At 55.4% G+C, this 27,467-nt stretch overlaps 1 protein-coding gene across 1 annotated transcript; it reads right to left on the reverse strand.

Moving 5' to 3' along the window:
• Positions 1–12,352: 12,352 nt before the first annotated feature.
• Positions 12,353–16,447, reverse strand: SRSF1 (serine and arginine rich splicing factor 1). The gene is made up of 5 exons (XM_064165928.1): positions 15,825–16,447; positions 15,299–15,483; positions 14,856–15,028; positions 13,868–14,600; positions 12,353–12,885 (listed from the first exon to the last, which is right to left on the reverse strand). Exons 1-4 carry the CDS (start codon positions 16,016–16,018, stop codon positions 14,406–14,408), a joined length of 747 nt encoding a protein of 248 aa, XP_064021998.1. The 5' UTR covers positions 16,019–16,447; the 3' UTR covers positions 12,353–12,885; positions 13,868–14,405.
• Between the last annotated feature and the right edge of the window lie 11,020 nt (positions 16,448–27,467).

A 27,467-nucleotide genomic window follows, 5' to 3' on the forward strand; every position in this document is an offset into this window, starting at 1 on the left:
GATAAATACAAGGGCAGCAGGTTAAAGGCTGTGGTACCGTGGGGGTTTTAACACCAACCCTCTGCTCACAGACAAGGGCCGTGTTCCCTGGAGCCGAGGAAAGGGACAGCAGGCTTACAGGGCACTATGATTTCTTTTCCCCCTTGCTCCGTTCAATCCCCTCTGCTCAGGACCCGTGCCGAGCCATGCAGATGAGCCCCGCTGCTTCAGCACCTGCTCCCCTTAACCCACCCGCCAGGTCGGGCACGGGAAGAAACAGAGCCCCGTCACTGGTGGCTTCTGCACAGCTTGACCTCAGACAGCAGAGCTAAATATGGCTCACTCGATGAAGCTTCCCATGCTACTTCCTCCCTCCCGGCAGAGCTGGGTGGTTTTTCTCGTCTCCTGTTGCTGATAATGCAAAGGCTGATCCTAAAGCCTCAGTTCAGCAGCGAAGAGGAAGGATGGCAAAGACCAAAGCACCATCAGCAGGGACTCATCGAGGATCCCAGGCCATCAGCTTGGCCATCCCTCCGCGCAAGCTTGGGCAAGCCACCTGGCTGCTGCCCTGCTGATCCCTGGCTCTCCCTGAGCTTTCTTCACATCCCGAGAGGGTTGCAACACAGTGGCTGCTCTGTTCCCCGGTGACGCTTTGCCATTGTTCCCGTGCCTCTCAGGCTACCTGCCCGGCTCCTTTTCTTGGAACTGCAGTGCTGGTGTTCAGTCAGTGTGGCAAAATCTGTTTGCATTAAAAGAAAATAAATCGTTTGTTGGCCTTGTGACCCCAGAGGAACGTTTGTGGCTGTGTGCCCGGGATGCTTGACTACCTGAAGTGGCCCAACCTGCTGTAGGGCACCCGTGGCTCTGAGAGCCCATCTGCCGCGGGGAACTGGAAGCTCGCTCGGCTTTGCCCAGCCTTCTCTGCCCCTTGGTTGGCCTCTGTGCTGCTGCGTCTGGTGAGCAGCACTGGAAACGTCCGAAATGTCTCCCCGGCTCTGCAGAAGCTCTGAGTTCAGAAACACGACGCAAAAAGAAGGAATCTGAGGGGTTTTCGGCGTGTGGCGCCAGCCCCGCGGGGACTGCAGCAGCCCAGCTCCGTTCCGCTCAGCAGAGATGCTCTTGCCAGCAAGAGAGGAAACCCCCGCGTGTAGAGAAGGGGACACCACTGCCTCTCCTGGTTATTTCTCTCCTTGTCGGTCAGTTATTTTTGTTAACGCTTATTAATGAAGACTTGGGAGGGCTCTTTGTTAAGGGTTCTCACTCACTTCAATTAAAGGCTAAGGGAACTGCCCAAGCGTATCACTGAGTCATCGGAGAAATCCCGAGGAGCACGTAGGAGGCTGAACTCCACGTTCTTGTTGGGTTTACAACTCGAAGAACCAAGAGGGGATGCAGGAACAAAACCTAGAAAGCTCACAGGGTCACAGAGTCACAGAATAGTAGGAGTTGGCTGGATCACCTGTAGCTGATCACAAAGAAACACTCAAAGCCTGGCTAGGTCAGAGAACCGGAGAAAAGAGCTGGAGTGCCCTTTCCTTGCAGTGACACCAGCTGAGAGAAGAGCTGGAGTGCCCTCTCCGTGCAGTGACATCCAGCTGAGAGAAGAGCTGGAGTGCCCTCTCCTTGCAGTGACACCAGCTGAGAGAAGAGCTGGAGTGCCCTCTCCTTGCAGTGACATCCAGCTGAGAGAAGAGCTGGAGTGCCCTCTCCTTGCAGTGACATCCAGCTGAGAGAAGAGCTGGAGTGCCCTCTCCTTGCAGTGACACCAGCTGAGAGAAGAGCTGGAGTGCCCTCTCCTTGCAGTGACATCCAGCTGAGAGAAGAGCTGGAGAGCCCTCTCCGTGCAGTGACACCAGCTGAGAGAAGAGCTGGAGTGCCCTCTCCTTGCAGTGACATCCAGCTGAGAGAAGAGCTGGAGTGCCCTCTCCGTGCAGTGACACCAGCTGAGAGAAGAGCTGGAGTGCCCTCTCCGTGCAGTGACACCAGCTGAGCCCTCTCACACCCTAAGACGTCCCGCAGTAGGGAGAGGTTCTGCTGGGAGCACTGCGAGCTGGAGCGCTGCATAGAACCTCCAAGGGGAGGGGGCAATGGAGCTTGCAGGAGCTGTTTTTGTGAAGGGCAAGTCTCTGCCAAGCCTGATGAAGCCTCCTTTGCCTAGAATTATAACTGGAAATACAAAAAGCCACAGTGTTTGAAAGTTCCTATTTACATTCTATATGCCCCACAGCAGAATAAACAGAGGTTGGATTTGTAAACTCTCTGTCTTAATTAAAGCAGCCCTGCGTTGGACAAACCCACAGAACAGGTGGCTTGAAGTGTTGTCTTATTTAATTTATACCTTCCAGCTCCCTTAGTCATCGAGCTGGGACAGTGATAGCATCAGCAGCCACCCTGCTGCCGCCCTGGTACCCGCAGTGAGTGTGCACAGGGAATTTCTATGGCACCAGCAGCCATGTGGTCCATTTACCACAGTCCTGAGGCTGCTCTTTTCTGCCTTTTCAAACGAAAATCTTCCCTCCTTTCCTCCTCAGCGCTCCCCAAGCTGTTTGGAAGGACTGGAAAGCTGCCAGGGTGTCCCTTGCCTCCAGTGCTCATGCCAAGGTTGACTGTGGGGAGTCTCCTGGAGACCAGAGCTGCTCAGTGCCAGCACTGACAAAACCCTGTGCAGCCCTCAGCCACTTGTGTGCCCTCCTGCCACCCAGCACACAGCTTCCCAGGGACACCTCCAGAAGAAGCAATATCCACAGTTGATTTGTCAAACCCACCTTGAGGCATGCCTTGCAGAGAAGGGAGCTGCTTTCTCCACTGTGCTCAGCCACCAAACAGTTAGTGAAATGCCTATTTGTGTGCCCTTAGCGGTCCTGCCTGCTCAGGAAGCAGGGCAGGGGGATGCAGCTCCCCTTAAGAACCTAGGAACCCCAGAATGATCCCTCTATCCATCTTATCCCCTTATCCTGTGGGACTCCCAGTACAAGAGGGACATGGACCTGCTGGAATAGGTTCAGATGAGGCACAAAGATGATCAGAGGGATGGAGAACCTCTGCTTTGAGGACAGTCTGAGAAAGTTGCAGTTGTTCAGGCTGGAGAAGGTTCCAGGGAGACCTTAGAACTGCATTTCAGCATCTGAAGGAGACCTACAGACAGGCTGGGGAGGGACTGTTCAGAAGGGCCTGTGGGGGCAGGCCAAGAGCAATGGTTTGGAACTGGAGCAAGGCAGAGTTAGATTGGACATCAGGAGGAAGTTCTGCACAGTGAGGGTGGGGAGACACTGGAACAGGCTGCCCAGGATGGTAGTTGAGGTCCCATCCCTGGAAGCGTTCAAGATTAGACTTGGTGTGGCTCTGAGCAGCCTGCTCTGGCTGGAGGTGTCTGTGCTGAGTGCAGGAGGTTGGACAAGATGCCCTTGGAGGGTTCCTTCCAGCTCGACATAGTTTGTGCATCCCGGCAGAAGCCTTCTGGGCGCTAGGACCTATAGTGGGACACGAGTGATAAAACCAGAGACTGATTTCTTGCTGCCTGCACATCTCCTGTAGTTATAGAGCAGCTGAGCTGGGCTGGGCAAGAAGGTCCCCACAGCAGGTGTGGACACCCATGGCAGGCATGGTCCCTGCTCGCCCAGGGACCTTCCGAGTGCTTCCCCCCAGCCCTGCCTGCCTGCTGCCGCCGTGCTCTGCTCTCTCGGTGAGCATGTGCTGGTGTGGCTAAGAATAGCGAATGTTGGCAAATATTTCAGCTTTGGAGCAGCCCTTTCTGATGCCTGCTGCTGCCCGAGCCGTGCGGCAGGCTTTGAATTTCACAGCTCCGTGGGGCTGAAGAGCCCTCGAGTGTGCAAATCAGCTGCAGTGAAGTTACTGAGATTGAGCTCCCGCAGGCAGATTCCCGTCAGCTGCTTCTCAATTCCCTGTCTTCTCTGGTTTCTCCCTTTGCAGCCTCCACTTCCCTCTCACGCTGGCCAGGGAAGCTAAAAAGAGACAGTGCCACACGTCAGCGGGAAGCACAGGTTGAGCAAAGCCCGTGCCCGCTGCGAATGCTCGGCTGCTGGCACAGCCTCCCTGGCAGCGTGGCCGTCCTGTGCCAGCTCACCCCGTGGGATGTCTCAGTGTCCTCCAAATAGCTTCCCAACCCATCCCTCTGCCCGGTGCCCACTGGACAAGTACATCCCTGCCTTGCAGCACAACACGTGTGGAAGGTGCTGTGGCAACAGACCTGCTTCCCAGGGAAAAGGAAAGCTCCTGCCAGATGGCTGCCCACAGTCATCATCTTCACCTACCACCTAAGCCTGCTGCCATCATCCATCCCTCCCTCCATCTCTCTACCCATTTCTCCACCCACCATCTATCCATCCATCAATCCATCCATCCATCCATCCCTCCATCCATCCGTTTTTCCATCCACCATCCATCCCTTCCTCCATGCCCTTGGGTGGCAGTCGCAGCCATGCCCTGCCCACACCGTGCCAGGGCCACTGCACACGCCTGCCCCAGGGCAAGCCCTGGCACTGCAAAGAGGAGGCTGCTGTTGCCTTCGTGTAAGTAGCACACGTAAAAGATCGCTCCACTTTCGAGAGGAGGAACATGGGATGCAGGAGATTGGCAGGCGGCGTGGCTGAATCACGGCAGAGGCACCGCACGATCAATGGAGAAGCAGCAAGGAGCTGCCCAGAAGAAGGAGCCTGTTAGCAGGACTCCGCAGGTGGCTGAATGCTGCTCGCCTCTCTGCCTTCAGCACCGAGCTTGGAGTTGCATCCCTGCAGCACTGATGCATGTGGAAGTGGGAAAGGAAACTGGAAGAGCTGGCATGGTGTGGAGTCGCCAGGGCTGCAGGCTGCCCTGGCAGCAGGGAGACCTCTGCGTGCGTTTGGAGCTGGAGCCAGCACCCACTGCGCGCTTCCCGGCAGCTGGGCAATGCCCGTGCCAAGCACAGCCCTGCAGTGGGTGCTCCCCTCCATACACTTCTCCTGAACTCTTCGCTCCCCACTGGGGCGCTCACTTGGCTCCAGGGGCCCAAGCTGAGCCTTCCCCATGAATCTGGCACCATTCCCTCTTCCAGGTTTCTGCTTTCCCACAGCCTTGCTGTCCTGGGGCAGGTAGCACTGCCCAGGGCTGACTCCCTTGCTCCAGCAGTCGCCCCTCAGCGCGGCACAGGCCGTGCCCCATGCTGGGGCTTCCTGCCAGAGAGGCAGCGGCGGGCAGCAGGGCGCGGGGCAGTGAGCGCGGCTATGTTTAGCCCAGCCGCCGGCCGGCAGCGTGCCGGGACAGTGCCCTTATCGCTTCCCACCTCCTTGTCCTCAGCTGTGCTGGGCTAATCTCTCCTTGGCACCTTGAGTGGTGGAGCTGCCCCATGCCATGAGCACTCAGTGCCCTTTTGTTGTATATTGGTTGTCTCTGGGACGACTTCTTTTTTTCCCTCAGAGCAACCGTGGCAGGGCAGAAGAGCTGGGGATGGGCAGCAGGCTGCTGGCGTTGCCACCCTCCTAAGGCACAATGAGCGTCCGTGCCCCAGAAGTGGGGCTGCCCACCTCTGCTGCTCTCTGCTGTTGCTGCAGCCAGCACACAGGATGCCAAGGCACCGATGTCATGCAGATGCCCACGCTTGGCCGCAAATCCTCACTCTGGCCCGGTGTATGATTTCTATTTGATTCACGCACACACACGGAGAGTAGTTTCTGGTTTGCAGAGGGACATTCCAGGGAGCTGCTGGGTGCTCCCCAGCCAGTGCCCGAGAGCAGTGCCCTCCTCACGCTACCCTCAGCACTTTGAGAGCAGCCTCTGCTCTCCGGAGGGCATCCCCGTTTGATCTGAACTCCCGAGGAGGCAGAGCCTGCACCGCCTGCTTAGCGCCGCACTCCACCGCTTAATCACCAGTGACCATTTTTAGTCATAATTCCTGCGGGGCCAAGGACTGCAGGGAAACATCCTCTCTCCTGCCTTGCTCTCCTGCCTAGCCATCTGCCCAGCTCCTGCTGGCCGCGGGATGGGCGGCAGCAGGCACATGAGGTCAGCGCTTTTAGGGAAAAAAAATCCACGGGCACTGAATTAGAGCAGCCGAGGAAATCCTCGCGCTAATCCCTGATCTTTCACTGACACACGGCAAAGCTGGGGCGAGCAGGCTGCTTCCCTCCTGCCCAGCCACAGCTGGAAAACAGGGATAATGCTGCAGTCCCTTCCCTGCAGGGCTGCTGCCGTTAATAGCAGCAAAGAGCTTGGAAATCCTTCGGGGAAGGGACCGGCAGGGATTAATACCCAGCTTGATGGCCGTGCTCCCCTGGGATCCACTCGTGTTTCCGCCAGCACCCTGCCCCATTTTCTTTATTCTTTGCCACGGTTTTGTTCCCCAGGAGCTGGGTGCTGCTTAATCTCCTTTGGCAGCTATGGATTGTCTCCAGAATAGTCAATGTCTGTGCAGTCGTCTGTATCGCTCAGCTGATCCCGCAGGGTGAGCAGCCAGCCGCGGTAGGAGCCTCAGGAAGAGCATCCCCACTGTTGTCACCGCCTTGCCGGAGTGGGGATGCGCTCACTGAGGAGTCCACCAGCCAAGGGACCAACTCTACACCCTGCTTCCAAGGGGGGAACAAAATCTTTGGTGATACTGTCACAGGTTGCCCAGGGAGGCTGTGGATGTCTCTTCCCTGGAGGTGTCGAAGGCCAGGCTGGATGAGGCTTTGAGCAACCTGGGCTGGTGGAAATGTCCCTGCCCATGGCAAGGGGTCGGAACTGGTCCCTTCCAACCCAACCCATCCCGGGAATCTATGAAACTGCCAAGTTTTTCACTGCTAAACCTCCGCTGCTCTTCACTGAAAGGGTTTCAAGCACTGGAACAGGCTGCCCAGGGCAGCAGTGGAGTCACCATCCCTGGAGGCATTTAGCCAGCTTCTGGATCTGGTGCTCAGGGACACGGTTTAGTGGTGACCTTGCAGTGCTGGGCTGAACGCTGGACTGGGTGATCTTGATCTTCCAACTAAAGGAATTCCGTGATTCCATGGATGCTTCTGGGCACCCCAGCGAGCAAAACATTGCACCCCACCCCTGCCAGCCCAGTGCTGGAGCTGTGGGTGCACCCTGGCATATCCTCCCAGGTAGAGATCCGTTGTGTGAGCTCCCCAGGACCCATTTCATCACCCAGGTGCAACCAAGGCAGCCAGGAGCGGTGGTTTTAAGGCAAATCTGATCCCCTCAGGGTGAATCGTTAGCGGCTGACTCACAGGGGTATGAAGCTCACTTAAGGGATGAATTAGAGCTATTAGAACCCAGAGGTAATTACTCATGCGAACAATGCCCTGTTCAACTCTTTAATGATTACACAAATTAGTGCATAAAATTATGGTAATGGCCCTACAACTGCGGCACGCACAGCAGCCCTCCGCGGGAGAGGGGGCGAGCGGCGGGCAGAGTCAGGACCCCTCGCCACACAGGAACGGGGCGAGTTAGAGTTGGGCAAGGATGCAGCTCATCCCATCCCACAGCTCTGCTGGCCTTTGTGCTCATCCTGCAGCTCTGCCAGGCTCCGTGCCCGTCCCATGCCTCTGCCAGGCTCCACGCACATCCTGCAGCTCTGCCAGGCTCTGTGCCCGTCTCATGCCTCTGCCAGACTCCATTCACATCCTGCAGCTCTGCCAGGCTCCATGCCCGTCCCATGCCTCTGCCAGGCTCCATGCCTATCTCACAGCTCTGCCAGGGTGAGACAAAGCGTGGCGAGGAGCAGTAGCGCGGGCGGGCACGTCAGGCTCTGCAGGCTGACTCACTCTTCTTCAGGCACTCAGGAGAGGGAATTTAGGGGCCATTCTTTGCACAGGGAACTTCCTGGAGCATTGATTTAGCTTTTTTTTTCCTATGGATTCAGCTTTCCATCTGCAAGAGCTGCAACTGCACTCCAGCAGCCACTGCTCTTCCCCCTGCAGGTGCAGCGAGGAGCACTCTGGCTGGGCAGAGTGGACTCTTCACCAAGGCTGCAGCTAATTTTAGCTGCTCTAGAAATTACTCTCATTTTGTACTACAGCTAAAAACTCTCTGCTGTTACCAGGAGTGAGAAATCCGGAGCCACGACCAGCACAGCCAGATCAGTGCCAGCTCTGCTGTTCTAAAGCAGAAGTTTCTGTTCAAAAAACCCAACCCAACCAAACAAAAAAACCCAGCAAACCCCACGCTGGTTTCGAGGAAAAACCACAGCTTTTCTATCCAGCCCTGAGCTCTAATGTGAGGTTTATTAAGTGCTCTGCTATCACTGTGATGTGCAATTAGGGACAGCTTCCCTCCTGCCCTGCTGCTCTTCCCAAACTGTTTGCACAATGCCAGCTGTATCCCACTCTGCTGCCAGCGGGCAGCTGCAGGGCCCAGGGCAGGGCAGAGGCACCACGCAGCCCCGGGGCACACAATTGCCCTCAGTTGTGCCAACAAAGCAGCACTATGGGAAGCCAGGACCATCTGAGCAGGCAGATTTCCTCCTGTGCATGAACGGCAGAGCTGCTCCAGGGCTGCTGGGTTCAGAGCACAGCGGCACCGAGGAGGTGGCACCATGGCAGCCGAGGGCGGCTACTGTCCTGCAGCCTTTGAGGGATGTGTGGCCAGCTAAGAAGCTTGCCTGCCCTGGTTCCCAGTGACATGACAAGGGGCAATGGGCACAAACTGGAACCCAGGAGGTCTCAGCTGCAGATACAGAGAAACTTGTTTGGTGCGAGGGTGCTGGAGGCGTGGAGCAGGCTGCCCAGAGAGGAGTCTTCTCCTCTGCAGAGATCCTGACTCCCCCTGGCCATTGTGATCTTGGGCAAGCTGCTGTGGGTGCCCTGCTTTATGAGGGGGTTGGACTGGATGATCTTCAGAGGTTCCCTGGGACTCTGGGACCGAGTTGTGGGAAGACCAAATTCATTCACACAACAAAACCAGGTCCTTGGCCTGCTGGTTTGGATTTGTCAAAATCCTAGAGAACACTGCTGGAACAGGCACAGGCAGCAAGCTGCTGTGGCCTCCCTCTGCCTGCCAGTAGAACCTGTTCCACTCAGGTATGGAAGACATCCAGATGAATTGCAGCAGGTTTTAGCCCCCAGCCACAGCAGGGTGAGCAGATGACTGGCTGGGTCCATGCCTGGGAGGGAAGCTGGAGTGGTGCTGAGTTGGGTTCATTTCCATCCCCAGCCTGGGAAGGCAAAGGGGGAAGAAATGGAGCAGGGCTCCCTGGGCAATGCTTGGCAGCAGAAACAGCTCCCAGCACCCAGCAGGCTGCTGACTCTCTGAGTGAATGAGTTAATGAACTCCTAGAGCTATGGTGGAACCAAACCCAGTGCATGGCAGAAGCCACAGGCTCCTCTTAGCTTTTCCCAGTGCTGCAAGAGCTGAGCTCCAGCACCTGAGATACTCAGTTCTCCACCTGTGAAGTCTGTGGTGGCAATTACAGGGCATCATAGTCCCCCTGAACGTGGGAGTCATGTTAGGTGCTACGGACCATACAATTGCTTTGGGTGGAAAAGGCCCCTAAGATTCTAACCAGCAACCCAGCACCACCATGGCCACCAAACCACGTCCCCAAGTGTCATGGCCACTTCTTTCTTGAACACCTCCAGGGATGGAGACTCCAGCACCTCCCTGGGTGGCCTGTGCCAATCCCTGACCACTCTGGCAGCTAAGACAATTTTCCTCATCTCCAACCTATGCCTCCCCTGGCAGAATTTCAGGCCATTTCCTCTCCTTCTATCACTTGATACTGGGGAGAAGCAACCAACCCCAGCTCCCTGCAGCCTCTTCTCAGGGAGCTGTAGAGAGCAATGAGGTCTCCTCTCAGCCTCCTCTTCCCTAGACTAAGCACCTCTACCTTCCTCAGCTGCTCCTCCCTAGCCCTGTTCTCCAGAACCTTCACCAGCTTTGTTGTCCTCCTCTGGACCTGCTCCAGGCCATCAATGTCCTTGGAGCAAGGGGCCCAAAACTGAACCAGAACCTAAACCCTAAGGGCCCTGGGGAAGCCTTAGCTGCCCCAGGGGAGGAAGCTTTCCTGTGCCACCAGCAGCATCCCTGGCTGCCTGCAAGAGAAAAACGTCTAGAGGCATGAAATGCAAGCAGAGCTCCACACCCAGAAGGGTCTTATTACAGGATCTCAAGGTGCTTTCCAAACAGCAGCACTGAGTGGTGTCAGGTACACACAGAACAAAGGAAGGGACTGGTGGCAGCACGCATGGTGCTAGGGCAGATGCACAGCAGCAGGAACACGGAGCAGTGACCTGAACTCCTGTCCTTTGTGTGCTAAGCCAAAAGGAGAGGAAGAGCCTCTGCACTGTTTTATTCCCTTCCCGTTTCCCGCCGAGACTAAACCAGTTGCTGCTCAGGGAGAATCAGCAGCCCCCCTGCAGCTATGATGCCCACCAGCTCCTTCAGAATTCAGCACCAGGAGCTTGGCATGAAGGTGACGTAGCCCACAAATCCCACCGCTGGTTTCACCTCCTCCTTGGCAGAGCTGTGTACCTTCCCAGGCCGCCCTCAGGCAGGCACTGCCGTTCCAGGGGCGATGATTGCTACGAACCACTTAGAGATAATCTCTGCAGCAAACAATCCTCAAGCGTTTCCCACTCTTGTGGCTCAGGGACCCAAGAGCTGGACACCAGTGCTCCCTTCTCACACCCCTCACCTGCCAGTTCCCCGCAGGGATCCTGGAGCCTTTCTGCACCCCCAACCCGACAGCTCCCGCAGGGACATTCCTGCCTTCAACCCAACTGAACCACCCCCAGTTAGTGCCCCATCTTCAGCAGCACTCTGCAGGGAGAGCCCCTTTGGGACAGGCGCCCAGCTGTATCACCGCACAGGGCGTCCCGCCTGGCTAAGTGTCACACAAACACCACATCTGCTGAGCCTGCCCCTAACGCAGATCTCGTTCAACATCTCCCTGCAGGATGTGTCCCTCCCCTGCAGAAGCCACCCATGGTCACTGTGGTGAGCTGACCTCCAAAAATGCCCACCGAAGCTGCTGTCACACTCTCCTCAGCTGGACTAGGGGAAGGCCAACAGGTGGAGACAAGGACAGAAGAGACCACCCAGCAGCTTCCATCAGGGCAAAAAAAGACTCAGTTTGGAGAGGATTCGTTTATTCAGGGCAGGACAACAGCAGAAAAACAGAACCTGGGGCACCTCCCCCCCACCCTTCTTTTTGCTCAGTTTTGTCTACCTCCTTCCAGCAGCAGCACAGGGAGTGGGGCTGGGGGCAGCCCATCCCACATTGGCTCTGTTGCTCTTTCCTCCCTCAGGACTCCTCATGCTCTTTCCAAGTTTGAGTGTGGGGTCCCTTCCACGAGAGTGAGTCCTCCAGGAGCTTCTCCAGCTCAAGTCCTTCCCACAGAACCTGCTCTGGTGTGGGTCTCTTCCATGGGGATAGTCCTTCAGGAAGGCTGCTCCAGCGTGGGGACGTCCCCTGCAGGGTCCCAAGTTCTGCTGGGGAACCTGCTCCAGCATGGACTACTCTCCACAGGTCCTCCCATGGGGTCACAACCTCTTTCAGGCATCCACCTGCTCCAGCACAGGGTTCTCCACATCTGCAGGTGGGCATCTGCTCCACTGTGGACCTCCGTGGGCTGCAGGGAAAACTCTGCTTGGGTGCCTTGAGCACCACCTCCTCCTCCTTCATCAGGGACCTTGGGGGCTGCAGAGTTGTTTCTCCCTCCTCTCTGGCTGCAGTTGCTCAAGTTCTGGGCTTCTCTCTTTCCTAAACGTTATCCTGGAGCCACTGCCACCATCACTGGTGGGTCCATCTCGGAGAAGGCCAGCACGGGCTGTTAAACATAAGGGAACCTTCTGGCAGCTTCCCAGAGAAGCTACCTCATAGCCCCTTGCTACCAAAAATTTGCCATGCCAACCCAAACCTGCTTCAACCCTCATCTGCTCACCACCTGCCCTGATCTCCCTACGACAGCTATAAGCTCCATGCAGTCTGCTCCATGCAGACACTTTTTTCACTTACTGTCCCCTAAACTCAGCGACCTGGCACTACCCACCCAGCTCTTCCATCACCCTCCTCACTTCTCTGCTGCCTCCGCTCCACCTGCACTGCCAGGGCTTGCCCCCAGCCCCTGAAGAGGACGGGTGGGGGGAGCACCCAGCCTGATTAACCTCACTTCCCTTTATCTCCTCAGAAGAGGAGGGTTAGCAACACCACTGATATTAAAGCCTCCTCTTTTAAGCAGGGAGGATTCTTTCTCTTCCCCTCCTCGGATAATAAATTCCAGCCATTTCCCAGGGAACTGCTCCTTTATTCAGGAGCAGCTCAGCCCTCATCGCTTCCTGTGAAACACTGAGGCTCTGTGGGACACAAAAGCCTTTTGTCTGCAAACTTGCAGCTTGAACAAGGCCACAGCAGCAAGAGGAGGCTCTGGGCTCTTGGCAACAAACGATGACAACTCTGTGTTTTTGTATAAATTTTATTTGTCAAAGAAAAAAAAAAAAGACAAGAGCCAATTGAAAACCTACTTAGTCTTTAACTCCAATTTTTGTCTTTAAATTTAGAGAAATGACTTTTTTTTTTTTTTTAAACAAACCCCCCTTTTTCCCCTTTAATGTTTACCATCTACTCGTGCTGAATCCTTCCAAGGAGATTGCTCCAGCGTACCTCTCCAGGTCCTCGCTTTGCTCCTTTTACCAAAAATATGAAAAACTCCATCGTGCATCTTAAGGGCTCCAATCGTCAAAAATGGGAACAAAAAACCAAAAAAAAAAAAAAAAAAAAAGAGTATCTTTGGAATAGCCAATTAAGATGAATAAAAAAATCCACATCAATGCGGTTTGGTTGGGGCAGGAATCCACTCCTATGTTCCTGGTAATTTGATCCCGCTCCATGAATCCTTGTAATTCAGCCTCCCTATCCTATCCACATTATGATTTGAATCCAATGATCCAGCTCCAAGGATTGGGATCCAGTGAGCCCTCTCCAATCCAAACCTTTATAACCAGCAAAACCAAAAAAGAGGAGGCAAAAAGTTAGATACTGTAATGAAAAAATAGGCTCTGGGGAATGATGAGTTATGTTTGCCATCAGTTAACACAGATGTACATAATAACTATCAATTCCCCAAGACAAACTGCTTTTTGTTGTTTTTTGAATGCTGATGCTCAGATTAATTCTTTGTAAACGTTAATTAACCACTGGGAGGAAACATTGTCATTATTTACAACACCTCAACGGAAAATGCCAACACACTCATTGCTCCTGGGTGGGGAGCTACAGGTTTTGTGGTCGCAAAAAGTGGTTCTGAGACTGGAAACTCTTAGTGGTGAAGCCATCGTCCACCTGCCGTGTGCCTGAGCTGCAGCTTGCCCTCCCCGCTGGAGGCTGAAGCTTTAACTAACCCAGCAGTCAACTGAGAATTAGGCTGAGGGGGCAGGGCTGAGATTTAAAATTATTCCCAACTAGGTTTTTGATTTATTTCCCTTTTGTTGTTGTTGTTTGGTTTGGGTTTTTGCTTTCATTCTGCTACTCTAAAGCAATGAAATCGCAATGCTCTATCAGTCACACAGAGGACATGCAGATTTTAGCAGTATTGATATTATACTCGGATTTAAAATACCCTTCAGCTACTACAAGCGTACAAGCACTATGTAACATCAACACTTGTAACCAAATGCTGCCTGACGAAGTAAACCAAGGACTCCCACCCCACCTCCCACCCCCTCCCCGACCCTGTTTGTTCCTTTAAAATAAAAAAACCCCGACAAAACAACAAGAACTAGACTGGGAGAGAATTACCAAAGCAAGTGTTGAGCCACAATTGCCCCCAGGGGTTTAAAGAGCAGAGCAATTGCAGCCTGCAGGAACACCAAGGTGCCTGAAGCCACACGGAGGTGACGTGCTCAATTAACCTGTCTCTCAGTATAAGGTCAATACTGCCAAGTTCATCTGTGACAATAGCACTTGGAGTCATACCATTGCCTCCATTATTGATCTGATCCTCCTCAATCCTCCTTTTGACAATCCTAAAATGATTGACATGTGCTCCACAATCCTTTAATCCAAAGCATTCTTAATCCATCTCTTCAGATATGTCTACAGAAAGACACACGAAAAGGCAAGATAAAATATAAGATCCCCCAGAAGAGACAAGTTAGCCACAAACACCCCAACATCCCCAGCTGAACACTGAGACATTTACACAGCGGTACCACGGGTCGGAGAGTGTTGGTATTTAGCTAGAACTAAATCGAAACAATCCTGACTGACAGCAAGTAAAATACAATTTACCAAAGACGTGAGGGGAATGTTTGATGTTAAGGAGCAAATACTCACTAGGGATTTTACACAAGAATGCAATTCAACACTTCAGCCAATTTGGATAAAACAGTTGGAATTTTAAAATAAAAATTAAAAAAAAAAAGGGAGGAAAATAATAATGAGAGGCTGTACTAAGTAAAGGAAAACTGTGTACAACATGGGCTTCTACAAAAAGATCAGAGCTAGTGAGCATTTATGTACGAGATCGGGATCTGCTGTGGCGGGGAGAGTAGCGTGGAGATCCTCTGCTTCTCCGTGGGGAATAACTGCGGCTTCTGCTGTTGCTTCGACTACGGCTCCTGCTACGACTACGGCTGCGGGACCGAGATCTTCCATAGCTTGGGCTTCTTGGGCCATCAACTTTAACACGGATGTAGGCAGTTTCTCCCTATTGAATAGACAGAACTTTCGATTGAAAAGTCGAGGCTTGAGGGCCATCTTTTCAGGCATGCTGACATCGACTGCAGATACCGTTTACTACAGACATCCACGCTCGCAAGTCTATCTCCTGCCAAACTGCCCACAGACTGAGCTCAGCTGCTTTGCAAGTCAACGACGAACACCACACGTTCCTTACCTTCGAATCCTACTGTTAAGCCCCTTGTATCCAATTCTGGCCAAAGAAAGTAAGGATGAAACCTACCTCATGAGATCTAAATTTAGTGTTATCCAGCTTTCGCACAGCGTAGGTCATATCTTCCTTCCGCACAAACTCCACGACACCAGTGCCATCTCGGAAAACATCAGCATAACATACATCACCTGCTTCACGCATGTGATCCTTTAAATCCTGCCAACTTCCACTTGGAGGCAGCCCTAAGGAAAACGCAAGGCACTACCTTAAAAACCTCTCATCTTCTCACCTCCCGCACTTACAGCATCAGCTCGTAGCAAACAAATGGGGCTCTTCACAGAGCAAACGGGCTGCCTGCAGGAGCTGCTGGCAGCCTACCCACAGCGTTCCTCCCAGGAAACGCGAGGCGATGCTTTTAAGGGGCTCGGCGCTGCACACCCTTGGATGGGAAGTCTGCGTGCAGGACCCCGGGGGTGGGCAAACACTAGGGCTAAGAAAGAGGAATGACTCACCCGAGACGATCACTCTGTATTCTGAGCGCCGGGACGGGGGGCCGTACCTGCCCCGAGGGGCTCCGCCTCCACCGCCGCCGCCGCCTCCTCTGCCGGTACCCCGGCCGCTCCGAGGGAACTCCACGCGGAGGCGATATCCATCGTAATCGTAGCCGTCCCGCCCGTAGACGGCGTCCTCCGCGTCCCTGCGGGACGGGACGGTGAGCGCGGTCGCCTTCCCCCCTGCGCCGCGCCCAGCCCACGCACGGCCCCCCCGCCTTTGTTCCCGCTTCCCGCCGGCTCCACCCTGCGCTGCCCGCCCGCCGACCCCCTCACCGGGGCCCCGCAACATTGCGGAGGCCCGCTAGCGCGGCCCGAGGCCTTGCACACCGGCAGGGGCCGATATCGCACGGGCGAGAACACGCAGTTCCCGGGCGGCTGCTCCCGCCTCAAGCCTTGCGCTGTGGGAGGACACGCGGAAACAGGCCGCGGTCGGGCCCAATTCCCCCTCCCAGGGGAGCGCCCGCGGGTGGCAGCAGGATCTCACCTGGGGTCCTCAAACTCGACGAAAGCGAACGGTGGGCCCCCGCGGCGGTTCTTGAGATCGATGTCGCGGATGGCCCCGTACTTGTAGAAAACATCCTCGATGTCCTTGGTGCGGATGTCGGGGGGTAAGTTCCCCACGTAGATGCGGCAGTCGTTGTTGCCGGCTGGGCCGCGGATCACGCCCCCTCCGGACATAGCAAGGTCGGCAATGGCTGCGGCGGTGGAGGGCCGGGGCTCGGAGAGCGGCTGGCGAGAGGCGCGGGGCCGGGCCGGGCACACGGGAGCACACGCGCGGCGTCCCCCACAACCGCTGCAAAATGGCGACCGCAGCTCCCCGCGCGGTCCTGCTGCGCGCAGCGATCTCACCCCGGGACGCAGCACCCTTCGTGCCGGCGGCAGGCGAGGCGGTGCCCGCGTGTCCTGCCGCGCCCCCGCGCTGCCGTCCTGCGCAGGCGCGCACCCAGCGGAAAGTAGTCCCTCCTTTCTCGCCCCTTTCCAGCTCCACCTAAGCAGCCGAACCCGCGCTGGCGGAGCAGCTCCTGAGAGCGGGGATACAGCAACGCAGACCTTCCGCCGCAGCCCTCCGCTGCCTGGAGTGAGCTATGAACGCAACCCGCGGCGCGCTTCGGGAAGCGGCAGGCCGTGTGGCGTCACATCCGGTGCGGCGCCCGCGCCAAGAAGGCCCGGCCGGGGCAGGGGCGGGTGCGTCCCACAATGCACCGCGGCGGCGTTGGCGCCAAGGCGCGGATGTGTCCCACAGTGCACCGCGGGGGGCGGCCGTGCGCGGCGGCGGGCGGCGGGCGGCGGGCGGCGGGCGGCGGGCGGCGGGCGGCGGGCGGCGGGCGGCGGGCGGCGGGCGGCGGGCGGCGGGCGGCGGGCGGCGGGCGGCGGGCGGCTCCTCTCAGCGCGGCCGCGGCGCTGTGGATGCAGGGTTGGAACTGTAGCCAGGGCTCCGGCATGTTGTGATGTGCCCAGGGACCCTGGGGAAAAAGGTCTCTTTCCGGGGGGACGGGAGAGAGTGACGAGGGTGGGACAGAAGCGAGGTGTCACCGGCTCGGCCACGCTTGCTGTAAAATGGCTGCCCTGAGGGCACGGGGAGCTGAATCCAGGCCTGGCTCCACTGCTGTGCCATAGAATCATCCTGATTCCCTATCCCTATAAGTAAAGCACTGAAATTGACTCCTAGGGCTGTTTGGGTTTCGTTTGGTTGTTACTGAACGTTCTCTCCCATCTTTGAATGTGGTATTTGGGTTCTTGGGGAGTCTTGGACCAGAGCAATCTTAAAAGATCTGTGCTGGAAGGACGCTCAGATCCACCTCGGAGCCTGAGCACGATGGCTTTGGACAGAACAAACCTTGGCTTGTTTTATCTCTAGGCAAATCAATACAAAAATGAAGGAACAGAGCTCTGGATTGTCCAAAGCTGCTGCTTCCCCCCTGCAGGAGCTATGCTGAGCATAATGCTGGAGAGGTTTCTTTTGGCACTCCAGCAATGACAGCTGCACAGACACTGCCTTTAGGGCTAGAAACACAAAGCTGGTGTTTTAGAGGCTTTGGGTTTTACAGTGTTCCAATGATCCCAGAGTTACTAACCTGCATTTAGAAAAAAGACACCCAAATGGAATTTGTGGAGGAGGAATTCTGAGGATGAGACAGGGAAGGTGGAAGGTTGAAGAGATTTCCTGTCCAGTGGGTGGGGGCAGAGCTGGTTTATTGATCTGGATTTATGTCTGAGCAGAAAGGTGTGCAGGACATGTGCTGCAGCATGACTTGGTGTGAACAAAAACAACATGCTGTCACTGGGAATTCTGCCTGAAAGGACACACAGTGCCAGAGGGCAGGGCTGGGCACCAGACCAGAGACTCTTGGTGAACCCCTCTACCTTCCCAAAGGGAAGAGTAGGTGGCATTGACTGGTGTCTTCCATGGGTAACAGCATCTGAGGTCACCCCCTGCCCGGAGAGGGTCGTGAAGAGGCTCCTTTGGGGACATTGTGAGATGTGGCTCTGTTTGCCTCACTAGCACAGCTCCTGTGGTGGGCTGATCACGATGGCAAAGTGCTCAGAGCAGAGTTTGGGGGGCTTCACAGGAGCCACTGGAACAGCCTGGACCAGGAGCCACCACCTCACGCTAGGCTGGGGTCCAGCACCCTGCTGGGCTGGCTGAAGGAGTGCAAAGAATTGGAATCCAGCTCAGGAATGTGTGGTTGCTTGTCCTGCAGTTAAAGGTTGATGTAAAAAGAACCCTCAAACTAATCAAAGTGATGATCTCTGTTTTCACACTGCTCTGATTTTCGGTGCCTGCCTTCACCTTTGATTCCCACTGGGCAGAGGGGAAGAGGCAGTAGTTAACACAGACCAAAGAGTTTTAATGACATGCCCTCCCCCCTCCGGGCTGTTTTAATTTATTTCATTCTCAGGAAAAATATTTCTGCTGGTGGAGGGCTCCTCGGGCTCCTCCTGCCTGCTCTGCTTGCTGCCTGCCTCCTGCTGTCACTGAGCACTGCAGCAGCTGCTTACAGTGCTCTTCCCTCTCCCTGCCTGGCAGCATCCTCCAAAGCCTGACGTGGACGGAGGAAAGTGAATGCAAACTGCTAATGAAAATAAACCTGCTAAGGTTAATTCCTGCTGGGGAATAAATAAGCAAAAAGCAGCAGACTCCTGTGGGCTGCTCGTTGCTGACAGAGCCTGGCAAGGCAGAGGCTGCCCAGCAAGGGCTTCCCCTACAGCTCCTTTTCACTCTTTTTTTCCTTTGATGTTTTTATTTCTCTATGCATCTGGGTAGGGAGACACTGGAACAGGCTGCCCAGGGGGGCTGTGGATGTCTCCTTCCTGGAGGCGCTCAAGGCCAGGGTGGAAGAGGTCTTGAGCAACCTGGTCTGGTAGAGGTGTCCACGCTCATGGCAGGGGTTTGGATCTGTCTGATCTTTCAAGTCCTTTCCCACTTAACCCATTCTGTGATTTCCCAGGGTCTCCTCCTTTCCCCTCCACACCTCCCCAGGCCCCAAGCACACAGCTGGCTCAGGTGTCTGTGCCAGGGTCTGACTCTGCTCAGCACCTCCTGTCCCACCGTTTGTGCTTCAGCTCCGAGCCGGCGATGCCATCCCGAAATGGGTCCTGATGCAGCGACAAGCCCCGGGAGGTCACGGGGAGCCAGCCAGCCCTTGCAGCAGGAGCCCCATGCCCTGGGCTCCTTAACCAGGCAATATTTCCTCCATCCATTAGAGCTATCGATAGCTTCCCATTTGCTGTGTGGCATCTGTCACCTTCCCCAGCAGCAAGCGGCAGCCGGCAGCTGCCCTGCGGCAGGCAGCCAGAACTCTGCATTTAGCCGTGGTGCTGGCCATGCTGCCGAGCTGAGGAGCACGGGGAGAGGCTTTTTGTCCTCCAAAAATAGCTTGAATTTAACAGGCCTCAGTGGCTTTTAAAAGGAGCTTTTTCCATTAGCTTCCCATCAGAGATCCGCTGGCAGCGCTGCCGCCGGCGCTGCTCCGGCTGAAGAGGGAGCAGAGGATGCAGCCCCCGGGGCAGCAGCGTGGGTCTGCTGGGCAGCTTTAATACAAGGAAGCAAAACGCGTTAGAAATGCACCGAAAGTTGTGCTCAAGCAGAATGGTTTTGGATACAAATGAAGTTTCAGGAGCTGCTCCCTTGCCCTGTGTCACTTTCTGTAAATATTTAAGGTGAGGGACTGAGATAAGGGACACGAAAAGTTGTGCAGCCTCAGGCAGGGCTGACACGCAGGCTGTGTATTTGTACTGTCCGAGCTCAATGGAAGGCAAACAAACGAGGGAAAATAAACTGGACGTTTACAAAAGGCTGGGGACAGGGGCACTTACCAAGTTCCTGAGTGGCTTGCTGAGCCCCAGCTAGAAGGTGCTGTGGGAAAGGCTGCTGGCTGCTCCCACTGCTCCCATTGCATTTCAGTATCCCAGTTCCCCAGCTAGGAAACCTCACACTTCATGGTCCTTAAAGGAGCAAGATATAAAAGGAGGTTGGAGTGAGTTGGGGTTGGTCTCTTTTTCAGAGTCTCAGGTGATGGAAGGAGAGGAAATGGCCTGAAATTACGCTGGGGAGGGTTAGGTTGGAGATTAGAAACAGTTTTTTTGCTGCCAGAGTGGTCAAGGATTGGCACAGGCTGCCCAGGGAGGTGGTGGAGTCCCCATGCCTGGAGGTGTTCAAGAACTGTGTGGCCATGGCACCTGGGGATAGGGTTTGGTGGCCTTGGAGGTGTTGGGTTGATGGCTGGACTCAATGATCTTGGAAGCCTTTTTCAACCCAAACAATTCTGTGTCTTTGTGATTCTATGATTTGCTGTGCCCCTGGGGCTGCCACCCTCCCTGGCCCAGATGCTCTCCACTGACATGAGGCACCAGCCAGGCACCGTGTCCCCTCTCTCCCTCAGAGGGGGCTGCAGCTGGAGGTGCTTTGGTGCTGTGCAGCTAGGCTGAGCACACAGACACAGTTTGAGGTCACTCTGATTCCCACAGTTTGCAGCTCACTCTGCCCAGGGCCATCTGCTGTGGGGTTTTTGAGCTGTTTCCATCAGAGCAGGGAGGAGCAGTGAACTGTGCTGCTGCTGCTGGAGAGCTCCAAGAGGTGCCTCCAGATGCCTTTCTTTGCTCTGGCAGCACCGCAGACCACTGAGTAATTTTTCCTCCAGGGCTCTTTTTCATTTACCATTGCCTTTTCCTTGCTCTCAGCCTCCCAGGCAGAGGGCACCTCGGCTCCCTGGCCCACTGCCAGCCTCTCTGGGATGAACACGAGCTGAGCACTGCCATGGGCTGCAGCTGAACTGCTCTCTGAGCACTGATGGGACGGGGCTGAACAGGGAGGAGAAACCTTCTTGCAGCCTTTCAGTACGCAAAGGGAGCTCAGCTTGCAGTGGGAGCTGTCTGAGGCCACCAAAGGCCAGTTTGGAGGACATATGAGCCTTCTACACAGACGTTTGCTCTCCTCCCATGGTGGCACCTAAGCAGCTGTTATATTCTTTTAAGAAGACCCTCACCACCCTTACAAACTTCAGCAGTGTGCATTTTATCTGCTAGAAGCCTCTGCTCTTACCTTGCCATGAAATCCATTCCTGACATCTCCCCCTACATATCCAGCACCCCTCAGACTGGGACTCTGAGCCTCACCTGGCACAATTTCAGGTCATTTCCTCTCCTTCTATCACCTGATATTAGGGAGAAGAGACCAACCCCTACCTGGCTCCAACCTCCTACCAGCAGCTGCAGAGAGCAATGAGGTTTCCCCTCAGCCTTCTCTTCTCCAGACTCAACACCCTCATCTCCCTCAGCTGCTCCTCCCCAGTCCCGTTCTCCAGACTCTTCCCCAGCTTTGCTCCCCTTCTCTGGAGCACTCCAGCCCCTTAATGTCCTCATGAGGGCCCCAAAACTGAACCCAGTATTGGAGGTGTACTTTGGGTAGATGCTGGGGCTGGTTAAGGCTATCTGCCCAGCATGGATCTGCCACGGTGGGCAATGTTCAGAGACTCAGCCCTTCTTACCGCTCAGGAGGAAGAGCCTCATGACTGGCAGGAAAACAGGAACACTCCTGGCATCCCAGAGAGGAGCTGCCTTGCACTCAGCCTGGAGATACAAGCAGGATTTCAGCCAACTGTCTATAAATCCCTTGTTCCTGGAGAAGGCTCTGCCACCCTCCATACCAGCAGGCTTGTGGCAGGAGATGAGCTGAGTCCAAAGGGCAATGGGGTCAGGGCTACCCCAGTTCAGTGTCACTTCTCTTCCCAGCTCGTGCTGCAGGTGCCAGAGCAAGGTGGGCGCAGGGTGTTCTGCTCTATCTCCCCAGTCCTGCCTTCATGCTCTGGCTCAGCCTTTGGGCTGCGAGAAGCTGGGCTGGGAGCAGAGCTCTGTGTGAGGACAACCCTTCCCCTGCTGCATTTCCAAGGCAGATTAAGCAGTAGGAAGGGCAGCCTTAAGCATTCCTCTAATTAAAACCAAATCCCTCGCGGCCTCTTCTATACAGAGAGATATTACAGGCTTAGGGGATGTATGAGATGTGTGTTTATTGATCGCTTCAACCACTGCTCCTCTTCCCAGGGTGTCCAGGGAGAGCATTAATTGGTGTCTGAGTGAGCTGGTGAGGAGGGCAGGGCAGGGGGTGTGGCTGGTACTTCACTGATGCCAGCCTGTGTCACGGCGAGCTCCTGGATCCCTGCTGGGTGCTTATATATAATAATACTCATCTATATATCCATTTATATATCCACTTATATTCATATATATATATATATTCATTTATATATAGCCACCCAGCTAGGCAGCAACCCCAGCATCCATCCTGTGGGACCCTCGTTTCTGGTCCTGCTTTGCTGGACTTGTGCTGGCTCTGGGCTGGGACACAGAGCCTGGTGCTGAGCTCCCACCACTGCCCATTCCCTGCCTGTGGGTTTGTGGTTGCACCGCAGTGGAGCATTTCTGGCTGCTTTGCTTTAGTCGTTTCTGGGAGGCAGGAGGTCAGAGGCATTTCTGGCCAAGCCTTGGTGGTGCCAGAAGACCAGAACGTGCTTCCCAGGGGGGTCAAACAGCACTCAAAAGCCTTTGCAGGCTGAGAGTTGGTACTTATCAAGCTGCTCCACCACAGTTTGAAGGCTAAGAAATGTGAGATGTCTGCAGGGATTAAGATGGTGCTGGCAGATGATTACTGTAACCTCCACCACGTAAACATTGCAGACAAACAGTGTAAATATGGGGATTCAAACTTTTTTTATCCTCATTTTTTCTCCCTTTCCCAGGCCAGGAACTGCTAAAGCTGAAATAAATCACTGTAGAAGTGAGACTGACCTAAATCACTTCACACAGTGGAGACCTTGTCTCCTGCTTTTGGAGCTTCTCATATTTAGGCTGTGCAGCCGTAGCTGCTTCCTACGCCCTGAGCAGCTCAGGGTAAGGTGTGAGATCAGTTCCTGTGTGACAAGGAGGGTGCTGGGCAGAGAAAACCACCGGGCATGCCGGGTGGGGGAACCAGTGGCTCTGATCCTGCACCTGCACCTGATGAGTTCCTGCATCTGCAACTGAATAGTTCCTGCATGAGTGCCCACACAGTGCCCAGAGCCACCACAAAATTCCTGCAGGAGCATCTGGGGAACCTGCACACAGCTTCACAATTAGCTCATGCAGCAGTGCAGGATTAGTCCGTGCATGAATGCCCAGTTACTGCCTGCATCAGCACCCAATTACTGCCTGCATCAGCACCCAGTTACTGCCTGCATCAGCACCCCAGCAGTTGAGGCAGGAGCAGGCAGCTGGATCAGTGTGTGCATGACTGCTAGCCTGGTTCCTGCAGGAGCACCAAGAGATGTACCCGTGGGTTCCTAGTGGGCTCTTGGTGCACCTGTGAGTGCCCAGCTCATTCACCTGGGGGCTGCAGCCTGTGGCTGACCCGCAGCAGGGGAGGATGCACAATTGCAGGGCCCTCAGGTGCCCTCAGCCCAGCCCCAAGCCTGTCCTGGGCTGATCCCCAACAGTGTGGGCAGCTGGGGCAGGGAGGGGATTCTGACCCTCTGCTGCATTCTGCTGAGACCCACCCTGCAGTGCTGGGGTAGCTTTGAAGTACTCAGCACAGCACAGACAGGGACCAGAGGAGGCCACAGCAGTGCTGTCACAGCTGGAAGGGCTCTGCTGTGAGGCCAGGCTGGGAGAACTGAGGGTCTTCAGCCTGGAGAAGGCTCCAGGGTGACCTTCTGGTGGCCCTTCAGTGCCACAGGGATCAGTAAGAAAGCTGGGGACAAGCTTCTGAGCAGGGCCTGTTGTGACAGGACAAGGTGTAGTGATTTGAACTCAAAGAGGGAGATTCAGACTGGAAAGAAGGGAGAATTTTTTTTACGCTAAGGGTGGTGAGAACCTGGCCCAGGCTGCTCAGACAGGTGGGAGATGCCCCATGGCTGGAAACACTCCAGGTCAGGTTGCTTGGCTCTGTGAGCAACCTGCTCTAGCTGAAGATGTCCCTGCTGACTGAAGAGGGTTGGATTGGATGAGCTTTAAAGGTCTCTTCCAACCCCAAGCATCCTATGATTCTATGACCCACTCACCCTGCAGCCAGCCCAAAGCAACCTGGCATGTCTTGGCACCTTCAAGCTCATCCAAAGGCAGCACTGTGCTCTGCTTGACCACAAAATCCCCAGCACTGGTGAGCGCTGTGGCTCACAGGAGGGTGGAGGAGATGATGAGAACAGTCCCCTCCAGCCTTAAAAATGTAGGAGGCCTTTGTTGTGCAGGCAGGATCCCCTGCAGAGAAACCCTGCTGGGTTTTGGGCTTGTGCTGGAGCACACAGCCCCAGTGAGAGGGAGGATGGAGAAGAGAAATGGAGAAACTCAAGGGAAGAAGTAAAATTCACCTCTGTTCTTGAGCTGGCCCTGTGAGAACAGGGAGTCTGTGTTCCAGCCCCCTCTGCTTCATGGCCAAACTGGCAGCCGTGGATGCCCTGTGCAGGAGTGGACATGCAGGGCATGGGCATACAACACATGACTTTGGCAGGACTTTGCCTTTGGTGTTCGTGGGTAAGTTGTCTCTGAACCTGCCTTTCACTTCAGGAGAGATCTGATGAAAGGCAGTTTCCAGCTCTTGGTGCACCCAGCTGCCCGGGAGCCTGGGCTGGGGCACTGTGAGCTGTGAGCAGAGGGTTGCTCAGCTCAGCCCCGGGCCCTCAGCGGCACAAAGGCTGCTGTTGTGTCCCTGTGCTGCTCTGGCCCCGCTGGGATTCCAGAGGGATGTTTTTATTTACAGCTGCTGCAGGAGCTGCACACCGCAAGCCACTTGCACAAACTTGCAGGGAGCAGCTGACCTGGATCCATGTTAATGAGGCTCACAAGGCTTTGGGTATCAGTTTTCCCTCTGACGCTGGCGGGATGGCAAGGAGCACCCTGCCCGGTGGAGAGCAGCCTCCACACAAAAAGCTGTTTGTAGCTTGTCACACCTCTAAGCCCCTTTGCCTTGGAGATAGGCCCAGGCTGCCCTGCCGTGGTGCCACGCTGCAGCTGCTTCTGGGGAGATGAGGAGTGAGAGCTCCGTGCATGCTGGAGCCATCAAGGGCCAGGCTGCCTTTGGGGACAGGGCACTGCATGGCCAGGGGCTGTGTCTGGGGGGTTCTGCTGTGTGATGCTGATGGGAGGTGTTTGACCTAGTCCTGGGTGGTTCTGATGAGGAAGAGCAATTCATAGATTCACAGAATGGGCTGGGTTGGAAGGGACTCTAAAGGTCATCCAGTTCCAACCCTCTGCCGTGGGCAGGGACACCTCCACCTGCCCAGGCTGCTCAAGGCCTCATCCAGCCTGGCTTTGAACACATCCCCCTGCAGCCTGTTGCAGTGTCTCCCCACTCACTGCCAAGAATTTCTTCCTATTCTCCAGTCTCAATCTGTCCTCCTTAAGCTTCAACCCATTGCCTCTGGTCCTCGTAAAAAGTCCCTGATGACTGAGCCCATCTCCCTGGGCAGGAACACCTCAACCCCACTGCTCCCAGTAGCAGGAATGATCAAACTTGACCTTAAAGGTTGTTTCCAACCTAACCAGTTCTTTGATTCTGCAGGCAGTGGCCCTTTTCCCATCTGAAGAACCTGTGGGATAGTCCCAGGTCTGGTTTTTTGTGCACTGGGGTCTTGCTCTGAACTGACAGCCCGAGCAGATCAGGTGTGGGGATGAGATGCTCAGTGGCAGGGACAGGCGGAACCTGTTTGCCATTCTCGGGGGGATGTGAGAGTAACCCGTGGGAGACAGGAATGGATATGTGCAGTGAAGAGGGTGCCAGGTAGTGCAAACACTTCATTATCCCAGATTTGCCAGCGATAACCTGGGGGGCTTGGGGTCTGACTTTGCTGTTAACAGGCTGCTTACAGTGCTCAAACACTCAGCACAGGGTGGCCTCTGTCCCTGGAGCTTTGCAGAGCATTTCCCTTTCACAGGGGTTTGCTTTTCCCCTGGGATTTATTCAGGGTGTGTAGCAGGGATTCAGGGAGATAATGACGAACATTAACCAGGGCGCTGAAAACTGCTTCACAAACAAGATTGATCAAAGCAGCCCAGGACTGACAGCAAAGCCTCCGTGATGCAGCCTGCACCACACTTGCCAGCTCAATTGACTCCAGGAAAAAAGAACAATTCACCAGCCTCGCCGAGGGGCTGGGCTGCAGCAGCCGGGAAGCTGGCGGCTGGGGACTGCGGGGAGGAACGAGGGCCAGATCTGGCTGCTCCTTGCCCGTGTGCCAAGCTTTGGGACTGAGGGGTGAGAGCCCAGTATGGGCTGCCAGATGCGTTCTGCCCAGGGCTGCTGCAGATGCTGGCGTGGCAGATTACTGAGGTGCCAGGCTGCATAAGGACCCATGCTGCTGGGCAGTGTGTGCCACCTCATGGGTACCTCCCAGACTGGCTCTCACAGCGTGTTTTGCATGGGGCTGGATCCTGAGGCTTTTCCCCCAGCGCAAGCAGAACGCGGGGCTGAGCTGCTGGCAGTGCCTCCCTCTCATGCTCCCGTCTGCATGCAGCTGCATTGGAGTGTGTGCCTGTGGGGGCACGGGCAGCTGCCGGCTCAGTGGCTGCCATGCCTCTAGATGAGGAGTGACCTGCAGCCACCCCCAGGTCCGACATTCATGCCCTGGCCACAGCCGGCAGGACCTGGCGGAGGAGACTTGCGCACATGTGGCCAAACCCTGGGCTGTGTGGAGGGGCAGCCCTTGCTTTGGGGTGCCCAGGTGTCCCTGCTGTGCCTACAGCTCCCCCGGACACTTGTGGGGAGTGAGGAGGTGAATCAGTAAATGGTGGTGCTTACTGCTGCTGTTGATTCTATTGATTATTGGCAAAAGAGAGCGACTGATGTGCGCAAGGGGCTGAGCAGAGGTGCAGGAGAGACACCAGAGCAGGAGAGAGGGAAGGAATTCCAGCAGGGAGAGGAGCCAAGGTGACATTTCTCCAGTCATTGCTCTGGACGTGCTCCACAGCGTCAGTGTGTCCAGTGTGCGGCGCGGCAGAGCAGAAGTGCTGGGCTGGGCCGTAGCTAAATGGGGTTAGGTGAAATGAGAAGAAGGATCTCCCGTGGGGGCTGCTGCTGCAGAGGTGCAGCATGGCAGCAGGGCTGGGGTGGTGCTGCAGTCACGCTGCCAGCCCTGAGTTTGGTTCCCAGACCTCTGCGTGTCTTGGGGCAGATGTGCACAAAGGCTGTGGGCTTTGACTTCAAACAGCCTGGGATTGGGAGTGCATCCCATGGGGAAGCTCAGGGCTGTGGGGCAGGAGGAGCACAGCCCTAGATGGCAAACTGCTCCTCACTGCCAGGCTCATCCCTGTGAAGTGCCTTATATAGCACTGGGAGGAATTTATAAATAAATGCTTTTTGTCACAATTCAGGAATGCTTCTCCCTCCCTGGCATCTGAAGCACTTTTGTCCATCAAGGCCATGCTCCTTCATGTGCAAAGAGCAGCACTGGGGGCCCTGGCCAGGGCTGTGCTGGCTGGGAGCAGGGCTCCTCCACTTTGAGGAAGGAGGCAGGATGCAGCTGGGATGGGGTTACACTGGGATTAGAGAAGCAGCCACCCAGACTGCAGCATCTCTGTGGACCACTGACTGTACCCATCAGGGCCACCATTTGGTACTTTGGCACTTTTTGCAGCTAGGTCCCTGGGGCAGCTGCCTTGGGCT

This window comes from Pogoniulus pusillus, chromosome 27 (genome assembly GCF_015220805.1).
Source record: "Pogoniulus pusillus isolate bPogPus1 chromosome 27, bPogPus1.pri, whole genome shotgun sequence".
In the NCBI taxonomy this organism is placed as follows: Eukaryota; Metazoa; Chordata; class Aves; order Piciformes; family Lybiidae; genus Pogoniulus; species Pogoniulus pusillus.